The sequence below is a fragment of the Hoplias malabaricus genome, chromosome 3, assembly GCF_029633855.1.
Source record: "Hoplias malabaricus isolate fHopMal1 chromosome 3, fHopMal1.hap1, whole genome shotgun sequence".
Classification (NCBI taxonomy): Eukaryota; Metazoa; Chordata; class Actinopteri; order Characiformes; family Erythrinidae; genus Hoplias; species Hoplias malabaricus.
In genome coordinates, this window is record NC_089802.1 from 57,265,789 (window position 1) to 57,282,016 (window position 16,228).

At 37.6% G+C, this 16,228-nt stretch overlaps 1 protein-coding gene across 10 annotated transcripts in view; it reads right to left on the reverse strand.

Moving 5' to 3' along the window:
• Window positions 1–16,228, reverse strand: part of dock7 (dedicator of cytokinesis 7) — a 63,832-nt gene that overhangs the window by 17,513 nt on the left and 30,091 nt on the right. For 3 of the 10 annotated variants that reach the window (XM_066664632.1, XM_066664630.1, XM_066664633.1), the window contains exons 15-30: window positions 11,107–11,224; window positions 10,609–10,679; window positions 9,638–9,776; window positions 9,428–9,529; window positions 9,086–9,172; window positions 8,739–8,970; window positions 7,914–8,078; window positions 7,643–7,812; window positions 6,209–6,301; window positions 3,724–3,813; window positions 3,185–3,280; window positions 2,874–3,014; window positions 2,489–2,602; window positions 2,164–2,331; window positions 1,840–1,979; window positions 263–432 (exon numbers count right to left, since the gene is read on the reverse strand). In XM_066664632.1, coding sequence (XP_066520729.1) covers window positions 263–432; window positions 1,840–1,979; window positions 2,164–2,331; window positions 2,489–2,602; window positions 2,874–3,014; window positions 3,185–3,280; window positions 3,724–3,813; window positions 6,209–6,301; window positions 7,643–7,812; window positions 7,914–8,078; window positions 8,739–8,970; window positions 9,086–9,172; window positions 9,428–9,529; window positions 9,638–9,776; window positions 10,609–10,679; window positions 11,107–11,224 — 2,096 coding nt within the window. Of the gene's footprint in view, window positions 1–262; window positions 433–1,827; window positions 1,980–2,163; window positions 2,332–2,488; window positions 2,603–2,873; window positions 3,015–3,184; window positions 3,281–3,723; window positions 3,814–6,208; window positions 6,302–7,642; window positions 7,813–7,913; window positions 8,079–8,738; window positions 8,971–9,085; window positions 9,173–9,427; window positions 9,530–9,637; window positions 9,777–10,608; window positions 10,680–11,106; window positions 11,225–16,228 lie in introns of all 10 variants that reach the window. The other 7 variants (XM_066664631.1, XM_066664629.1, XM_066664628.1 and 4 more) reach the window with 3 other exon arrangements.

Genomic DNA, 16,228 nt, shown 5'->3' on the forward strand with positions numbered 1-16,228 from the left:
GTCTCAACAGCAGAGTCACATGATACACAACATTTTTCAATCACAATCAAGCAATTTGTATGTGGCTTCAAACATAATTCAAATTGGGCACATGCTTTAGATCTTGACGAGTAAGATTACATTTTAAGCATTTTCATCATTCATGTGGGAAAAAAACATTAATTGACAAATAATAACAACATAACCAAGAAACATACTTATTGTGTCATAAAACATCATTCGTTTTAGTGCATGGCAAGGCTTTAAGAACGTCTAAACATACCTGTAAAATCATGGAGCTGAGGCAGGGTTTCCATGACAATGCCAATGAGAGGCAAGTAGAGCATAGCAACCCTCGCTTTGACCTCAGGGTCAGCATAGCGTGGGTCAGAATCATGGCTGGACAGCAGGTTATGAACCACACTGATCACCTTTTTATGTAGGCCAAACATCCTACACACAGACAGAGAGACCTTTTAGGAATGATGTAAATAATCTAGTGCAGTGGTTCTCAAACTTTTTAGACCAAGTACCACTCATTATCATACCAAAACCTCCAAGTACAACCTATTATTTTTACCACAGAAACAGGTGCGCCCCTGGTTCTTCCTCTGTTCCTGGGGCATTAGGCAAAATCTTGCTTGAATTTTTGCATGTTTCTGTTGCTTTTTATTTACTTGAAATGTGCATGCTTATCACAAAATAATCTATCTAAAATCTAAACTAAATACTAAAAATTATAGGGAGAATCCAAATAACTACAGGCCTAACTAAATGTTTTAAACAAAATTATACATTTATGAGAACATATAAAATGTATGGGCAATAAGCATTTTGAAAGAAATAAAAACGAGAAGAGACCAATAATACCGTAACATCATATTATTATTAAATATTAAAATATTTAATTATGTGCTTTAATAGGCTACAGGTGAAAGCAGAGCGGCAGGCGCTTAGGGCAGGTGCTCATAGCGGCTCTCTTAACTTGTAGCAGTAGGTGGGGGTGGGGTGGCGCTGTGTTAAACCTTGTTTCAGGGCTATAATGTTTTCTTCTATTGTCTTCATGTGTACAGAATTCTCGCTTAGTTTCTATCCATTTTTGCCTCTGGATTTAGTCCTTCTGGGCTCCGGTGTATTTCTCGAGTGTGGTCTTGGCTTGTTTTTTTTGTATTTGCTTTGTCCTTTTTAATAATAAATTCCAAATAGCTCGCGCCCGTCTCTAGTCTTTGCTTACGTCCCGAAAGCAACTGAAACTGGGCTTTCTTTACACGGATTTCTCAAAAAACTGGGGGATCAGTTTCCTCCCTGGAAAAAAAAAAGCGGAGGAAAGCTATCCCACCCCACACCTGCCATCCCCTTACAGACGTAATCAACTACAGTGTATGCGTAGCACATTGTATTTTTCTACAACACAAATGAATTTCATTGGGGCATAATTATAAAAACTGTGAAACATTATGTAATTTACACATAAAAACTTCAGATTTTCAGATTCCTTAATAAGTAGTAAATTTTTCAATGTCGTTTGGTGTACCACCTCTTGCTGTACCACAGGTTGAGAACCACTGATCTATTGTACAGATATCCAGCTGGCATAATGATTAATGCAGCTTCTTTTTGACACATTAGAGCTTAGAACATTAGAACTAGAACTTTCCAAGCTAATCATGTCAGCAGCTCTTAGGTTTCAGGACATGGCTCAGATTACGCATGCTGAAAAAAGTACATTTTTATTAACCATTTCACAGAAATGTACAAATACATGCATGACATGTTAATGATTAATAGTCAAGACAGAATGCAAAAACAACAAATATGGAATGAAATGAGATGAGACATGACACACACCAGTGTACTAACCCATCAGCTTCAGGGTCCACAATAACAGCAAGTTCAGTCAGAACCAAACCAGCCAGGTAGTGCTGCTCTCTGAAAGGAACTGATAACTCAAACATGTTTGCAATCTTCTGGTCCTGCACATGGGTGGAAAAGCCAGAGCTCTGAGAAGAGAGTAGTTGCATATTTTATTAAAATTATGATCACTGGGTGATTAAAAATAGACAAACTGAATCAAGCTGTTAAATTTTGGAATATTGTGGTTATTTGTTTGATTATTTGAAACTTAAATGATGAGCACAGATATTTGCTTATACTTTTGGCTTTTTGCATCAATGCCTATTTCACCTGTGAGGTGGCGGAGGACACCGAGGGAGAGGGGGAGGCAGGGGGTGTGAGTAAACTGCAGGGCAGATTCAGCGTTACATAGTGTTCATGGCTACACACAATCCTCAGGAAGTCCAGCCTAAGAGATTCCAGGGTGGGGTTCTGAAGAGCATACAGCTTTGTGGACACCTGAATGTGAAAAAACAACAGAAGTACAACTGTAACAAAAGACTTATATTTTTTTAAAAGGTTCAATAACATTGTCTAGCCAAAGAAGTAACTGCCAATGAGAATGCACATCATTAAACAAATCTCTCAATCAGAGACAAGTTGGATGTCAAGGTACCTGTTTCCAGTATGTCTTGATAAGGCTGAAAACAAAACCCCTGTCCATGACAGACAGTAGGTCATTAAGGAAAAAGGCCAGACTTGCATTGAGCCTCTCCACCAACTCTAGATCCTAAATAGAACCAAAACGTAATGTGTTAAAAATGTTAATGTGCCATGACAAATAAATTTACTCTCAGTTGAGAATTAGCCTATTAATCATTTATGAATATTCTACAGTATTTCCAATGACGACAGTTCTTAAAGAGAAGACTTGTTTGCGATCAATTATTAATTCATTTTTAAACACAGAAAAAGATTATCACATTTAAAAAAAAAAAAAAGGTAAAAATTTATATTTAAAAAATTACAAATGCTGACATCTGATTGCAATGCAATTTTACCTTCTGGAAGCGTGAGACAATGTCTCCAGCAATGGTGCTAACCAGAGCAGTTATGTCATCCATGAAGCGCTCAGGAAAGCGGTTCTTCCTTGGAGATTCCAGGCGGTCAGTGAAGTACAAGTGGTGGATTATGCTTTTAACCTGAATGCCAAGAGTCACAAAATTAGTGTGTCAAGGCAAGTAAGCACCCAAACTATCATAACCGATCAACTTCATTTACAAATTTTTTTAGGTTCATTACAAACTTCTGTTTTAAAAGATGTTCTGCGGTACAGGCAAATGTTTGTTATACATGTATTTTTCATACTTACCATTAGCTCAAAGAAGAACCAAGCCTGTTGAAGGGCTCCCTCCCTCACACTGCCACTGCTCACCACCCACTGCAGGGCCAGCTCCTCATGGAAGAGCTGAAGAACACCAGTTGACCATCAGATCTAAATCAATTACCCACTACTGCAGAACTAACAATCAGCACAGTATCTTAACACTACAATTGAAAAAATTTCTTTCACATATAATCCACTTGGCTGCTGCAAAAGTGGGGCCCTGGATTAAATAAGGGTGGGGGTTCATCAGCACAAAGATCAAATATCAAATACCCATAACCCAAAAAATTCATGGCTGGATAGAGCGTGTGCTCCAAACAGTGTGTTATTATAGTTCCTCCATGAGACAATCATCGCCTTGCATTCACAATATAAAAGACGTGACATGGAATCAGCATCCAACAAGACCACAATCACCACACCAAACACCATCAAACCAAGAAGCACACATCCACAGACAAGACAGGTGCAGGACGAGGCGAGGAGGGGATGAGCTCCTCCCCCCCATGGTGTTGGGTCTCTACCTTTTTGGTTGGCAAGCGTCCTGTTAAAGTTTGCAAGAAACTGGCGCTCTCAGTGTGCGATGACATGCGATTGCCACTGCGCTCCATGGCCTATGGGTGGGGATGAATGGAAGGGTGACAACAGATTAGTGTGAAGGACAGGAGTGTGTGGTGCCATCTGCTATTCAGATAGACACAGCTACACACACGCGCACACACACACACGCACACACAAAACCTAAGGACAGAACACAACACAGCAAAAGACAGCACAATCTATAAAATTTACAGTACTGTCCAAAGTCAGAGACCCTTTCTTTTTAGTTCATTTCCAGCCAAAACAGCCATCAAGTACATGATTTTTATTTATCAGGAAAAAAAGTAGGAAACATAACTTAAAAATTACTTTTACTTTTTATTCCACACCTTAAAGTTCTGTCTTGGTTTTGAGGTCTGGGTCAGGAAACATCAGCACCAGCTACTTTAATTCTGTCTTCCCTTTTCTTCCTGTTATTTATCAGAGATAAAAATTGATGATACTTGTCTACAAGGCCTATATAAAAGGCAATATTTAACGTCTCTATTTTCTCAGCATACCTATGAATTACTATATATTTAATTTGCCTAATAGCTCAGTAACATCATAAATTGTACCTGCTCGATGATCATTTTGACTGTAAATTAAGCTTGGAATCTGTCTTTTGTGCAGTACTGTATACGCACCTTACATACCAAAAAGTGTATCTGTATTTATTATTATTATTATTATTATTTAAGTTGCATAATGTTTGAATTTAGCACAAAAACCCATCACTACTGAGAGGCAAAAATTATTCACACAAGTAAAATATTTCAGGTTTATGTTCAACCTGAAAATCTTAATATAGTCTTATTAACTGAGAAAACCTAAAACATACATCTTCAAGACAGACAAACATACATGTAAGTACAGACACAAAAAAGTCTCTGCATCTTTCTCTCTCTCATACATACACATTTACATGCAGCATCACATGACATGCAGTACTGAGTGAGTGAGTGAAAATGGGTTTAGTTATTTGGTGGCCATGCAGTGCTCACACTGTGGGGAACACAATGATTAATGGGAGAGAGGGAGAGGAGGAGGGGAAAAAAAAGAAAGAGTATGGTTTAGCAGAAATAGAAGTATGGAAAACTTATGGATGGATGGCAGAGAAATGAATGCACACCTCTCAACCACATTTAGCATTGGATAATAGAGTAATTACAAATAACTTAGCTTAGCTTAAGATTTTTAGTCCTTAGGTTAGTTTTACAACAGCAGAAAGTGTCTTGCTTATTGCAGAAGGAGCTATAATGGACATTTGACATGCACTTTTTATATGTGGATCTTTTAAAACATCTAATATAACATGGCCTTAGTTGAAACGATCTTCATCATTTCCCACTTTGTGTCTACTATAAATGTGCAGCATCCATAGTTCTTCATAGAAATAACTATCCAGTTTTTGATATTAATAGATTTATGCATAATTTCCTGGCTACACATTGAGACTGATCACTAAAAGTATTTCTAATCCTAATTCTATTCACCTATCACTAAATGTATTAACAAAATATGCAAACAGCCATGGTCATGTTGTTATTGAGTGTAACAACTATTGCACAATGCTAGTATGAACATTGAACATCCGGGCTATGACCTTTCTGAATGGGTCATCTGTAGAGATTCCAGGAAAATAGACATCAACTTTATCTCAAAGTCAAAATAATTATAAATTATATTACAAAGCCTCTGCTGGTAAAACTAACCAAGATTGAGCAGTTTTTTAACGCATAGTATGTTAGAAGTATACAAAAGATTTCCAATGCCGCTGATAGTGGTTGAGTAAATGGTAAAAAGCATTCTGAATCTCACAAGCAATCATTCTGTTTTACTCTAAGGACTCAGAGTGGCGTTTTCAGACATGAGAGTTGTTCTCTTGTGTTTTTTCCCCTAAATGACTTTTCCACCAGTTTTTCCATGTGTTATGTTCAGCTTCATGAGCTACAGGAGCTCAGCTTGTGTTGGGTGGGTTGACCTCAGGTGTCTTGGAGGAAGCATGTGCTCGCCACACACTCTGAGGCTGTCTGCGATAGAGGGACACTCACTGTTGATTAATATTTGGGTAGAAATCTTTTTTTCCCAACACAACATTTCAGTGTGTGTGTATACGACCTAAAAATTTGTGTTCAGTATTCACTCTAAGCACTTACTTGTGCCAACTAAGGGAATACCAGACTGAATCCAAAAAGTGTAACAAAGTGAAAGTTGATGAGAAATAATATGTACCAGGCTAGTGACTGAGGGCCTAGCTGGACTTGACCCACAGTCAGAGACAGTATGGGAATAATGAATAAAGGAAGCGAGGTTTTGAGTGAGAACACACAACCTAAAAATGGGTTTGTGGGTACTGTGGTTCACTGTGGTGCTGGGCATGTGTGTGGGGTGTATTTTTTTGGATTGGATTTTTTTTTTGGGAATGACCTGCATAGTATCAGATGCTGAGCCAGGGCTGGTCCCCCAGGGGGCACTCTTGCAGCCCATGGTGTGCACCCAGGAGTTGGAACGATCTAAGCCCTGTAAGCCAAGGGGAGGGAAGCGAAGGGGTCACAGGGTCACAGGGTCACAAGGACACGGGCAGGAGCAAGCAAGCAAGGGGAACAGCGACAAGTCAAAAGTTACAGGTCAATGCCACGGGTAAGCAAAAGGGGATAAAAGTTAATTTAGTAAAAAGTCATAATTTCGAAGAAAAGTAGGCAAGTTAGACTGTTAGGTATTAAAGCAATTATTTTTTGAAACAGGATCATCGACATAGCTTGGAAAAAGCGAGCATTATAGAGGACTTAATTCCATTAACAGAAGATGATCATTTGAAATAACAAAATGTACATATAAGCAATAATGTGGTAAAAGAAAAAAGATAATTATCAGAAGTGAGTAATGATTTCCATTATTTATAATCAAACAAATACAAAAGTTTTCTTCTGAACACTTTCAACTTTTCTTCTGAAGTTTAGTGCGTTTTGTAAACAAATCAACATCACACAGAAGTGGATAAATATCAATTCAACATCACAGAAAATTAAATGAGCTTTCAATCTAACATATGCCTTTATTTATAAACATCAGGCCTACTTAAGGGTAATAAAAGTCTTTAAAAAAACAAATGGTTTGTGACTGCAAATTTATTTTCTGATATTCCATTAGCTGACCACAGAGAGATTGATTATGTTTTCCATTGCAGGTTCTGATTACATACAGACTGCTGTATGTGAGAGTTGTATCTGATTTGCTACATTGCAATGAGTCGATCTCTGCATCCAATTTCCTGTACTGGAGCTGATGTCAATGTTTTTCTGGGCATTTTTTTGTAGGTTGACGTTACAGGGGTTATATAGATAAGATGTTCCGGCTGATGTTTGCCCTACAAGTTCACTATAAGGTTGAAATGTAAGTGTTGAGAAATGCTGCCAGTTTAGTCAGCAATCTGAGTCTAAGGCTTTCTGTATTGCAGTGATTCATTACTGACAAGGATTTAAAAGGAGTGGCGTTCCAAATATGTTTATTAATAAAGTCTGCTAGGGAAGCTATAAACTGTCACTGTATTGAGCTATGGGTTGTGATGCTACACCCAAATGAAATTTGTATATCACTCTAACATGAACTTGGTTGACAGGTTGATGCGAGAAAACGTGGGCAATAAGTGGATGCGCATATAAATTGGGTATGCTCTAAGATGCTTCATATTCTGGGGTACATTTGCTTACAGCTGATGATAAAATGAGCAACAGATTTAACAGCAGAGTTAAACTGCATGTGCAATGTAGAGCATTGTTTAAACAAGATGGCTAGTTTTAAGCTAAAACAAAATATATATATATATATATTTTTCATTATGCCAGTCCCAAGCATTCCTACCTTACTGCCGATAATAGAGCGCACTTCATCATCAGGGGAGGTGGGAGTGCCAGAGATGTCTGGATTACTGTTGCTAAGGCTACGGGAGCGGTTAAGGTTGAGGCTGGCAGGTCTGACAGCAGAACGGGCCATAGTAGCATAATGCACTGAACCTCCCAAACCTCCAGGACCTGTTTCCATAAACAAAGCATAGGCCACAGAATGTTAGTGCTTTCCTATTAGTTTATTCCTGAAGAAATTATGGACCCAGAGAACAGACTACAAAGCATACCTGGGGATGGTGAGTTTGGGTCCATGTTGGGCAGACGGAAGACATAATAGATGTAGGATGATAGGAGGCTGTTGCGGCCATGCATGTCTTGACTGGTGTCCAGATACTTATGCAGACGGTTAACTATGGAGGCCATGGCCTCAAAAGAAGCCTGACCAAGATTTACTGCGATGAAAAGGGCAGATAATTTGAATAAGAGAAAGATGTGTAAGAGAAAAAAGGGACTAGGTCTGTCACAATTATTACAAAACCAACAAATGGCAATGGTTTGAACTATTTTCAATTATTTTCGACAACTGTCAGCTTTCACATTCATATGTTTTCCTCACATCAAAGCTAATGTGAAGAAAGTGCCTTTCAGTAGTTGTTTGGATTGAAATCCAGTAAATACAAGAAATTAGAAAAGCCTAAGATGAAAAATATGTATAATGCAGAGCATCATGATTACTTTAGACATAATAAATATTCTGGAGTTTAATAATGCATTTAGAAGGAAATAGTCGGTAATGTTTCTGTATTTGAGCTGCTTTGAGTTATTTGAAAGTTGCATAGTATCCAGGGGTAAAACGCTGAGAAAACTAATCAACCAATTTGACCTTTTGGGTTTTTAATTCTATAAATCCAAACAATGGCAAAGATGCAATTAAAACATCAACTGAATTGTTGTTGAAAATATTCAATAGTTTCAGCTAAACGTCATGGTAGGCCTAAAATAGCATATTAACAATGTACAGGTCTCAGAGGAGTTTTTAAAGAACATTTACTAATAATCCTTAACAGAGTAATTGATTTACTGATACAAATAATGAAAGGGGCTGTGGGTACCAATCTGTCCTGCGATGACAGGTGGCCGCACCACCAGCAGTACTAGCTTGTCCAGCAGAAGGTGAAGGAAGCGCACCACTGGCTCCAGCTGAGAGGAGCTCAGAGCTGCAATGCTTGCTTTCAGCTCCGCCTCCAAATTGTTCTCCATGATCCGCATATCTCCTATCCTCACCGGAAACATGTGCTCATCAAGTGCGTGCACCAGGGCAAAAAATTTATCCAGATACTGGTCCTGGGGAAGAGGAAAGATCAGATTCAACAAAGTTAATAGAACTTTAAGCTTAACAGGATTAGAAATGCAAGACATTTGAGCCATTTCAGAAATGTATGTAATAGAATCAAGCCACCTGCGTGTGGATCGTAGACACAGTTACAACCTCAACATTGAATACTCCTCTGTGGTTATCTACCCACTTCATACCAGGAAGAGGAACCTACAAAAACATGAATGGAATAACTGTGTTTGCATTGCATGATATTACTGTTAATTAATGCTTCAATAAACTGATACATTTTACACATTAAATTACTCAATGGATCCATTTTCTAGTTCTTTAAATTATCCCACAATATTATTCTACAGAGGTTCACAGAAATTCATGATTTATCAGCAGAACTAGGAATACAGACATATATACTAAACCAAACTAATGTCAACTCCATTTGGAAATCATCTGAAAGGGTCTTACATCAGGAGAGAGAACAGAGTATGACTGGGGTGGTTTTTCCAGAGACACAGGTAAGCAGAAGTGACCTGTTCTCAGACGTCCATTCTGCAGCATAGGAATCCACTGCCAAAGAATCAGGAAACAAGGTAAGATGTCAAAGACAAGTATTGCGCACAAAACTCTGTGTATATTGCTGCCGTAGAATAACTTCTGCATTTTAGAAGCATATACCGTGTATCCAACTGGAGTTTCCAAAGGAGTGTTTTGTTTCTGTTGGCAGCTGACGTGGTAGAAAGTGAAGAGGATGTGGTGATGGTCAGTGAGTGAGGCTGGTAGCTTAATTTTAATTTCATCATGGAAATCTGGAGATCTAACAAGGCACAACATAAAAGCAGAATGTAAGAAACTACACATTTATTCACCCCCCCCCCCCCCCAAAGTTCAGTCATTAAAATTGGATGTATATCATTGTATTATCACTAGAATTTAAATATATCAGTAGCATTCATTCAGTAAAATCTTTTTTGATTTATCTGTGTTATTTTCTGCATAACTGTGTGCATCATAAAATGCTAACAGAGATTTGATTTGAATAATGAATAAGTGAACAGCAATACATGCATTACCCACGTCTCATGTCTTTTTACAAAGGACTTGTGCCAAGCAACGTGGCTTATTATTCTGAAACAAAACGCTTACCTAATGACCCAACCGGTCCTTAAACCTACATCCTAGTTTAGTTAATGTTTCATTATGCAAAACATCTTCAGTTTGAAATTTCAGTAACTGCTGCAACATTTTCACAAACTTGAAATAAGTTATCAGCTTAACAGTTTGTCTAATTCAAATACGGATCTTAAAATACAAGACAGAAAATACAGGGGACAAAAAGACAAATAATATGAAAGTGCAGTCCATTCAAAATGTGTGTGGGCTGACAGAGTTGGTTACATTTACTATGTATCATGACTTCCAGACTTTAACATCAGCTGAGATGGCAAAGTTTAAAAACTGGTGGCATCGTGTATGTCCCATAAACTAAATCAAAACAAGATGGGAGATGTACTTCTTCTCAATGAAAGACAACATTTTGAGCTAACATGAGAGCACTGGAAACCCTAGATTGTAAGTATAAAGATGAAATTGCATAGATGTTTAAAAAATATATAAAATTTAAAAAATAATTATGGGATTAACCTCACCGGTTATGATACACCACAGCAGTGTATGCTTCTTTTGAATACTCTGCACAGCTGGATTTACCAAATATTACCTAAAATATGCAACAAAGGCAGTAAGAATTAAAGTCAAATTAAATGTATTTAGTACAGCAACATCAGCTGACAACTATTACAACTTCTACAGAGATTTAAACAGCATCCCTGTTTTGTGTTTGGTGCTGTAGGTAAAAAGACAAAATAGATACAAATCACAGCTTTACTGTTACAGCAAAAGACAGACAAGAAGCCATTTAGTCTGTAAAGCTTGACTGTTATTTTGTATTGTTAATATTCATTATTAAATCCTTATTTATTACATGTATCTATACTGACCAAATTGGTCACAGACCACAGTATCACGTCTTATAATACAGGTGGCATAATTGTGCCATTTTATTTCTGCCCATATTGTACATCCACTGTGTCAACTACTGATAAAACATGCTATGTGTATGTACATATGTCTGAATCAGCACTTACAGGCATTGCATTGCTGGGGTCCTCCCCATTCATAAACTGCACTTTCACTGTGATGTTGCGGGCAGAGCCTTGTCGATTGGCAAAATTCAGGCTCTGAGGATTCACATACAGCAGATTCCTAAGGGACACAAAGGGAAAAGACATCAAATTTTCCAACTAACCAAAATGAATTAATCAGTCAAAACATGTTTAGTTCCCATTTTTTTTTCTTTACTTTCAAACTGGAATTTTGAGAGTCATACTTCACAGTAAGTCATACTTTATTTTAAACCACACTGACAATCATGCAAAAATTTACTGAAGACCTGGACCTGATGTCAGTAGGTTGAAAGTACGGATTCTTGGATTTATGAAAATGATTTGGGTGATTACTCACATTTAGGGTTTATTAGTAGAATTAATCTGATAGCTCCAGCACTACATAAAAAAAGAACTAAACATTTCATGGCTAATTGAGAATTTCCTTTCTTGAGGATTAATACATTTCATATTGCCTTAATTTATCTCATCCCAAATCTGTGTTATCAACTTATCTGTCTGACCAAGTTAATAAATGGTTAAACAAGTTGCCCATTTGACAGCAAACTCTAGTAACCTATGACTCATTACTGAAACTGCTCAAAGCAGTACACTTCAGTAAATAAAAAGCCATAAATACTATTTTTTTTTCAATCCTATATGTCATAGTATATAGTTCGCTAGAATTTAAATATATCAGTAGTATTTATTTAGTAAAGTCTTTTTTTTGTTTATTTGTCTTATTTTCCCACCAGACTGAAATGAAGATAACCATTACCCTCATACATGCACCAAGCAGTTTTAAAATAATTTCAGATTATCTAATCATAATTATTTAACTTATGCAACATTTGTTCTCACATAATAGACTTTAAATAAGAACAGTTGAGCTTGGCTTAAAATAGCTTGTGTGGTTCAGGCAGACTAGGAAGTTTCAGAGCAGGGAGTAAAGGAGTGTATTGCTGGGGTGACATGCTGCACACACCACAATGACGTGGAGCTTGTCCCCTGGGAAGAGCAGGGTCACACACAGCTCAGAGAGCACTCCTCTCTCATGCACTTTCTTTCTCCTCTTCTAACGTGTTCTATTCCATTTTCTATTTCCTCTGCTTATCTCAGGCTCTTACTAATCTACAGCTTCATTACACAAAAGAAAAGGCTGAATCCCAGTACTATTAATGGATCACTTTAACTGAAACTTAATATAATATTTGCTAGTTTGTTCTAAAGGAATATCATCCATAATAAGCCAACACATGATTACAGAGAACATTAGTAATTAATAAAATAATCAATAACACTAAGAACATGTTGTTCTAACAAGAAGTTAATTAAACAAATTAATACCTAACAAAGCTAGTTTAGTTTACTCCATGTTCCTTTGTTCATTCACTCTAACCTATTCAGGGTTGCAGTAGGTCCAGACTCTACATGGTATCACTGGGTGCCAAGCAGGAACACACCTTGGATGACAGTCCATCACATACCCACACCCACACACGCTCAGCCATGTTATTAATATAACTGAAAGTGAGCCTGAATAGCTCATCCAATACAGAACTGCTTATGACCAGTGAAACCACTAAATAAATTAATTTAGTGACAGTTTATAAACTTAGTGTACCCTTGGGATATATAACTGTGAACAATGGATCAAAACCATAATCACAAACAACCACCTGTTTTCTTCAAACATATACAATACTACTACTACTAGAAACTGTAAAATCTTAAAAAAACATGGATTGCAAAATCATGAAATAAAAATCCTAGAATCTAAAGATTCTATTTATAAACTTTACAACAGAAGAACATGCGCACTCCTAACATTAACCTAATGTAAGGACATATAACGGGATTATTTTATAAATAATTATGTACCATTTGTTCCATGTAAAACTTAAACAGTGATAATATGCACATGCAGTTTATTAGCAGTAATGTGGAGTAGCAGTCTTAAAGGAATACAATGTAAGATTTGGCATTATTTGTCTCTTGAGCTCCCCCTACGTGCTGTTAAGTGTAATTCACAGTTTACAGTACTGTAGTGAAATCAAGTCTCACTCACGTCTCTCTCTCACACACACATAAACAGGACTGGCTGCAGGAGCCTCTACTAACACATATTCTATCTCTTTCTCACAGACAAACACATGCATACCTCTCTCTATCTCTCTTACACACACATCCAGTGATGTTTACATAAGTCACAAATGTCTCTCAGAGCTTCAACTTATGTTGAGCAGGGGAATGTGTGTAATCGAATAAATTGGGGTTGATTACATGATAAAACCCATATTCTGCTCATAAAACACACTGGACCTTGTTATAACAATCATAAAGTGTAATTTTGGTGGTACTGTAGTTATTATAACCACAGCAACTGACAAAAAACTCACTTATTACCAGAACTGCCAACGCTAAAAAGTGAGCTAAAGTTAGCAGGTGCTACCACTCACCCTCGTTCATCAATAACTCTCAAAACCCTGTCTTCAAGAAAGCTTGGGTTCCACCTACACAAAGTGTAACTCTAGCCATTTAATCCACACAGCAACTGGAGAAAAGCACTTATTACCAGAATCAATGTCTAACGTGAAAAAGTGCCCTAATCCAGCTAAAGTTCGCAGGCACAAACCCTGGCTCACTGCACAAGATCTCTTAAAAACTTTAGAACACTATTGTCAACAAAACGTATCTTTAAATAAAAAAACAACACATGAAATAAGGGCTTGTGTCCACATGTATGTTTCAGCTCACTCTAATTCAGTCCAGTATTAACTTTTGTATGGCTACTCATTTTCTTTCTTTCTCCTCCTTGTTCTATCTGCTATAATGTCCTACTGGAAATACCATATTAGATTCTTCTTGTAGTTAGGTAACCACCCGTGAGATTTGTGCCCTAAAGCGTTACTCATTTCTCGCGAGAGCCCTCTGCACCGTGATTCAGAAGTTGCTTAGTACAGTAAACCAGCAGAGAACCCAGCATAGGGAGAATAGAGTCACAGAGGCGCTATTCTGCCTATTACAGCTCAGTGGAATATCACGATCATTTAGAATCTGTAATTTTAGGGGAGAAATACTATAGTGTTCCTTTAAATGTGGCACAGTTTGGCTTTTTACTGCTTAGGGAGATCCACTGGATACAAACTCTGCCTGCATTATTTTCAAATCTTCAGTCCATCTCATTAAATCTTTCTGCATACCACTAGGCCCCTCGGCACACAAAATCAGCTTGCTCTGTCTACAGATCACACACAGGCCACAGCATTCTGTCTTCCACACAGAGAGTGCATGGTTTCAAAGCAAATAGTTTGTGTACTAGGGATGCTCATTTCGATTTTCTTCTGACCACAGCTTACGCTCATTAACCAACCTTTAAAGACCAACTGATGTGGCTGATGGCGCAATGCTGTCACATCCAAAGGCAACTCCTTTTATGGAGAACTAGCCACAGCATGGCCCCAGGGGCCAGGCTAGGATTCCCGAACGACTGGTCCCCCTGATAATGACAGAACATGGAACCACTCACACTCACCACAGAACATACTGATGGACAAAATATCTTTCACCAACAATTTCACCTCCTCATACCATTGCAAATCATATTTCTTCCCTGCTAACACAGACAGCAATTTATTTTGGCCTCCACCACCTGATGTTTGTGAATGTTCAGTTCACAACTGCTATTGCACTGTACTTTTACCACTGCTATATTTCCATCCTGCAGGGTCCATCTTACAAACCACCCTGTCACCATTTCAGCTGAAATGTCCCACATAGTGATTCTTGTTGCTTGCTTCATTTTGCTCAGAATAAGTTGTAGGCAGATATGGCTGGTTGCACATACTGACATGCTCCAATTAGCTGACTGATTTTTCTTGTAACATATAGCATTTTCATTTATTTATTTATTTTTTATATAGGTACGAATTTTTAACTGTTTAACTGTTATTGTTGGATAATTGTTAATGTGTACATCCATAATGTGCACAGACCCAAAATACATGTCAGCCTGTGCATTGTCTATGAGATACAGAATTTTTTTCAGAAATCGTTTAGGAAGTTATATCAAAAGAAGACCACATAATTATTTGCATTCAGAACATTAACTATTGCCCTTGTGCTATAATACATTTGAATATTAGGTGTACAAAAAAGATTTAAAATATTTTTCCTTCATTCTCTGTAATCCAATTCAGGGTTGGGGTGGATCTGGAGCCGACCCAAAATCACTGGCCAACAATCATTCACAGGGCAACACATTCACTCACAAACTTTATATATATAAAAAAAAAAAATAAAAAAAAAACACTGCAAAGTAAGTATAAATATACGTACAAAAATAAATAATTAAAGCCATTTTAGCATCATACTCACCATCCTTAAATTGTCTAAACCAAAATTCATACATATTTTGGATACAATATTATCCCCAAAAACAGAACAAATCAATTTCATTAATGAAACTCATAATTAATGCAATGAATTACATTTATTTATTTATTTTTAATGAAATGAAGTTCGAGTTTATGAAGTGAGTTCAAGTTCTATGCTCTATTTTGCAGCATCTAATAAAAATACAGCACTTTTTCACCTTTTTAATAAAGCTAAAGTTAAATTATGTACCTAAAATGCACAGGACACTTGCTAAAGTCATATCTAGCAGTGGTAGCTACAGAGGTGAACAGCGGTGGGTATCCTCAGACTTGCAGACCAACAGTGGCACCAGAGAGTGATGGGAGGCTGATTCAGCAAGCTATTAAATCAAACCAAGGGGCATAAATTGCGTACTTTTATTATTAATTCCCACTTGAGCACCAGGTCCCATCAGTGGAGTGTGGCTGTGGCAATGATCAGATCGATCGGGCCGATGATTCATTAGCGCTTTGGTGGCACTGTTCCTTTCTGTTTATCAGCTGCAGCAGAGCCACAGGGATGGCAGGCTGCATTATGGATGTGCGGTGGGAGGTTATGGTGGGCTATGTGGGGGGTGGATGTGCATGCAGCTGTAATTTGTTTGCTCTGATGGAGCCTCCCAAGAGACATCCCCCCCCCCTTTTGGCAAGTGGAGGTTAGCAAGCATAACCAGTTTAATGATCGACAA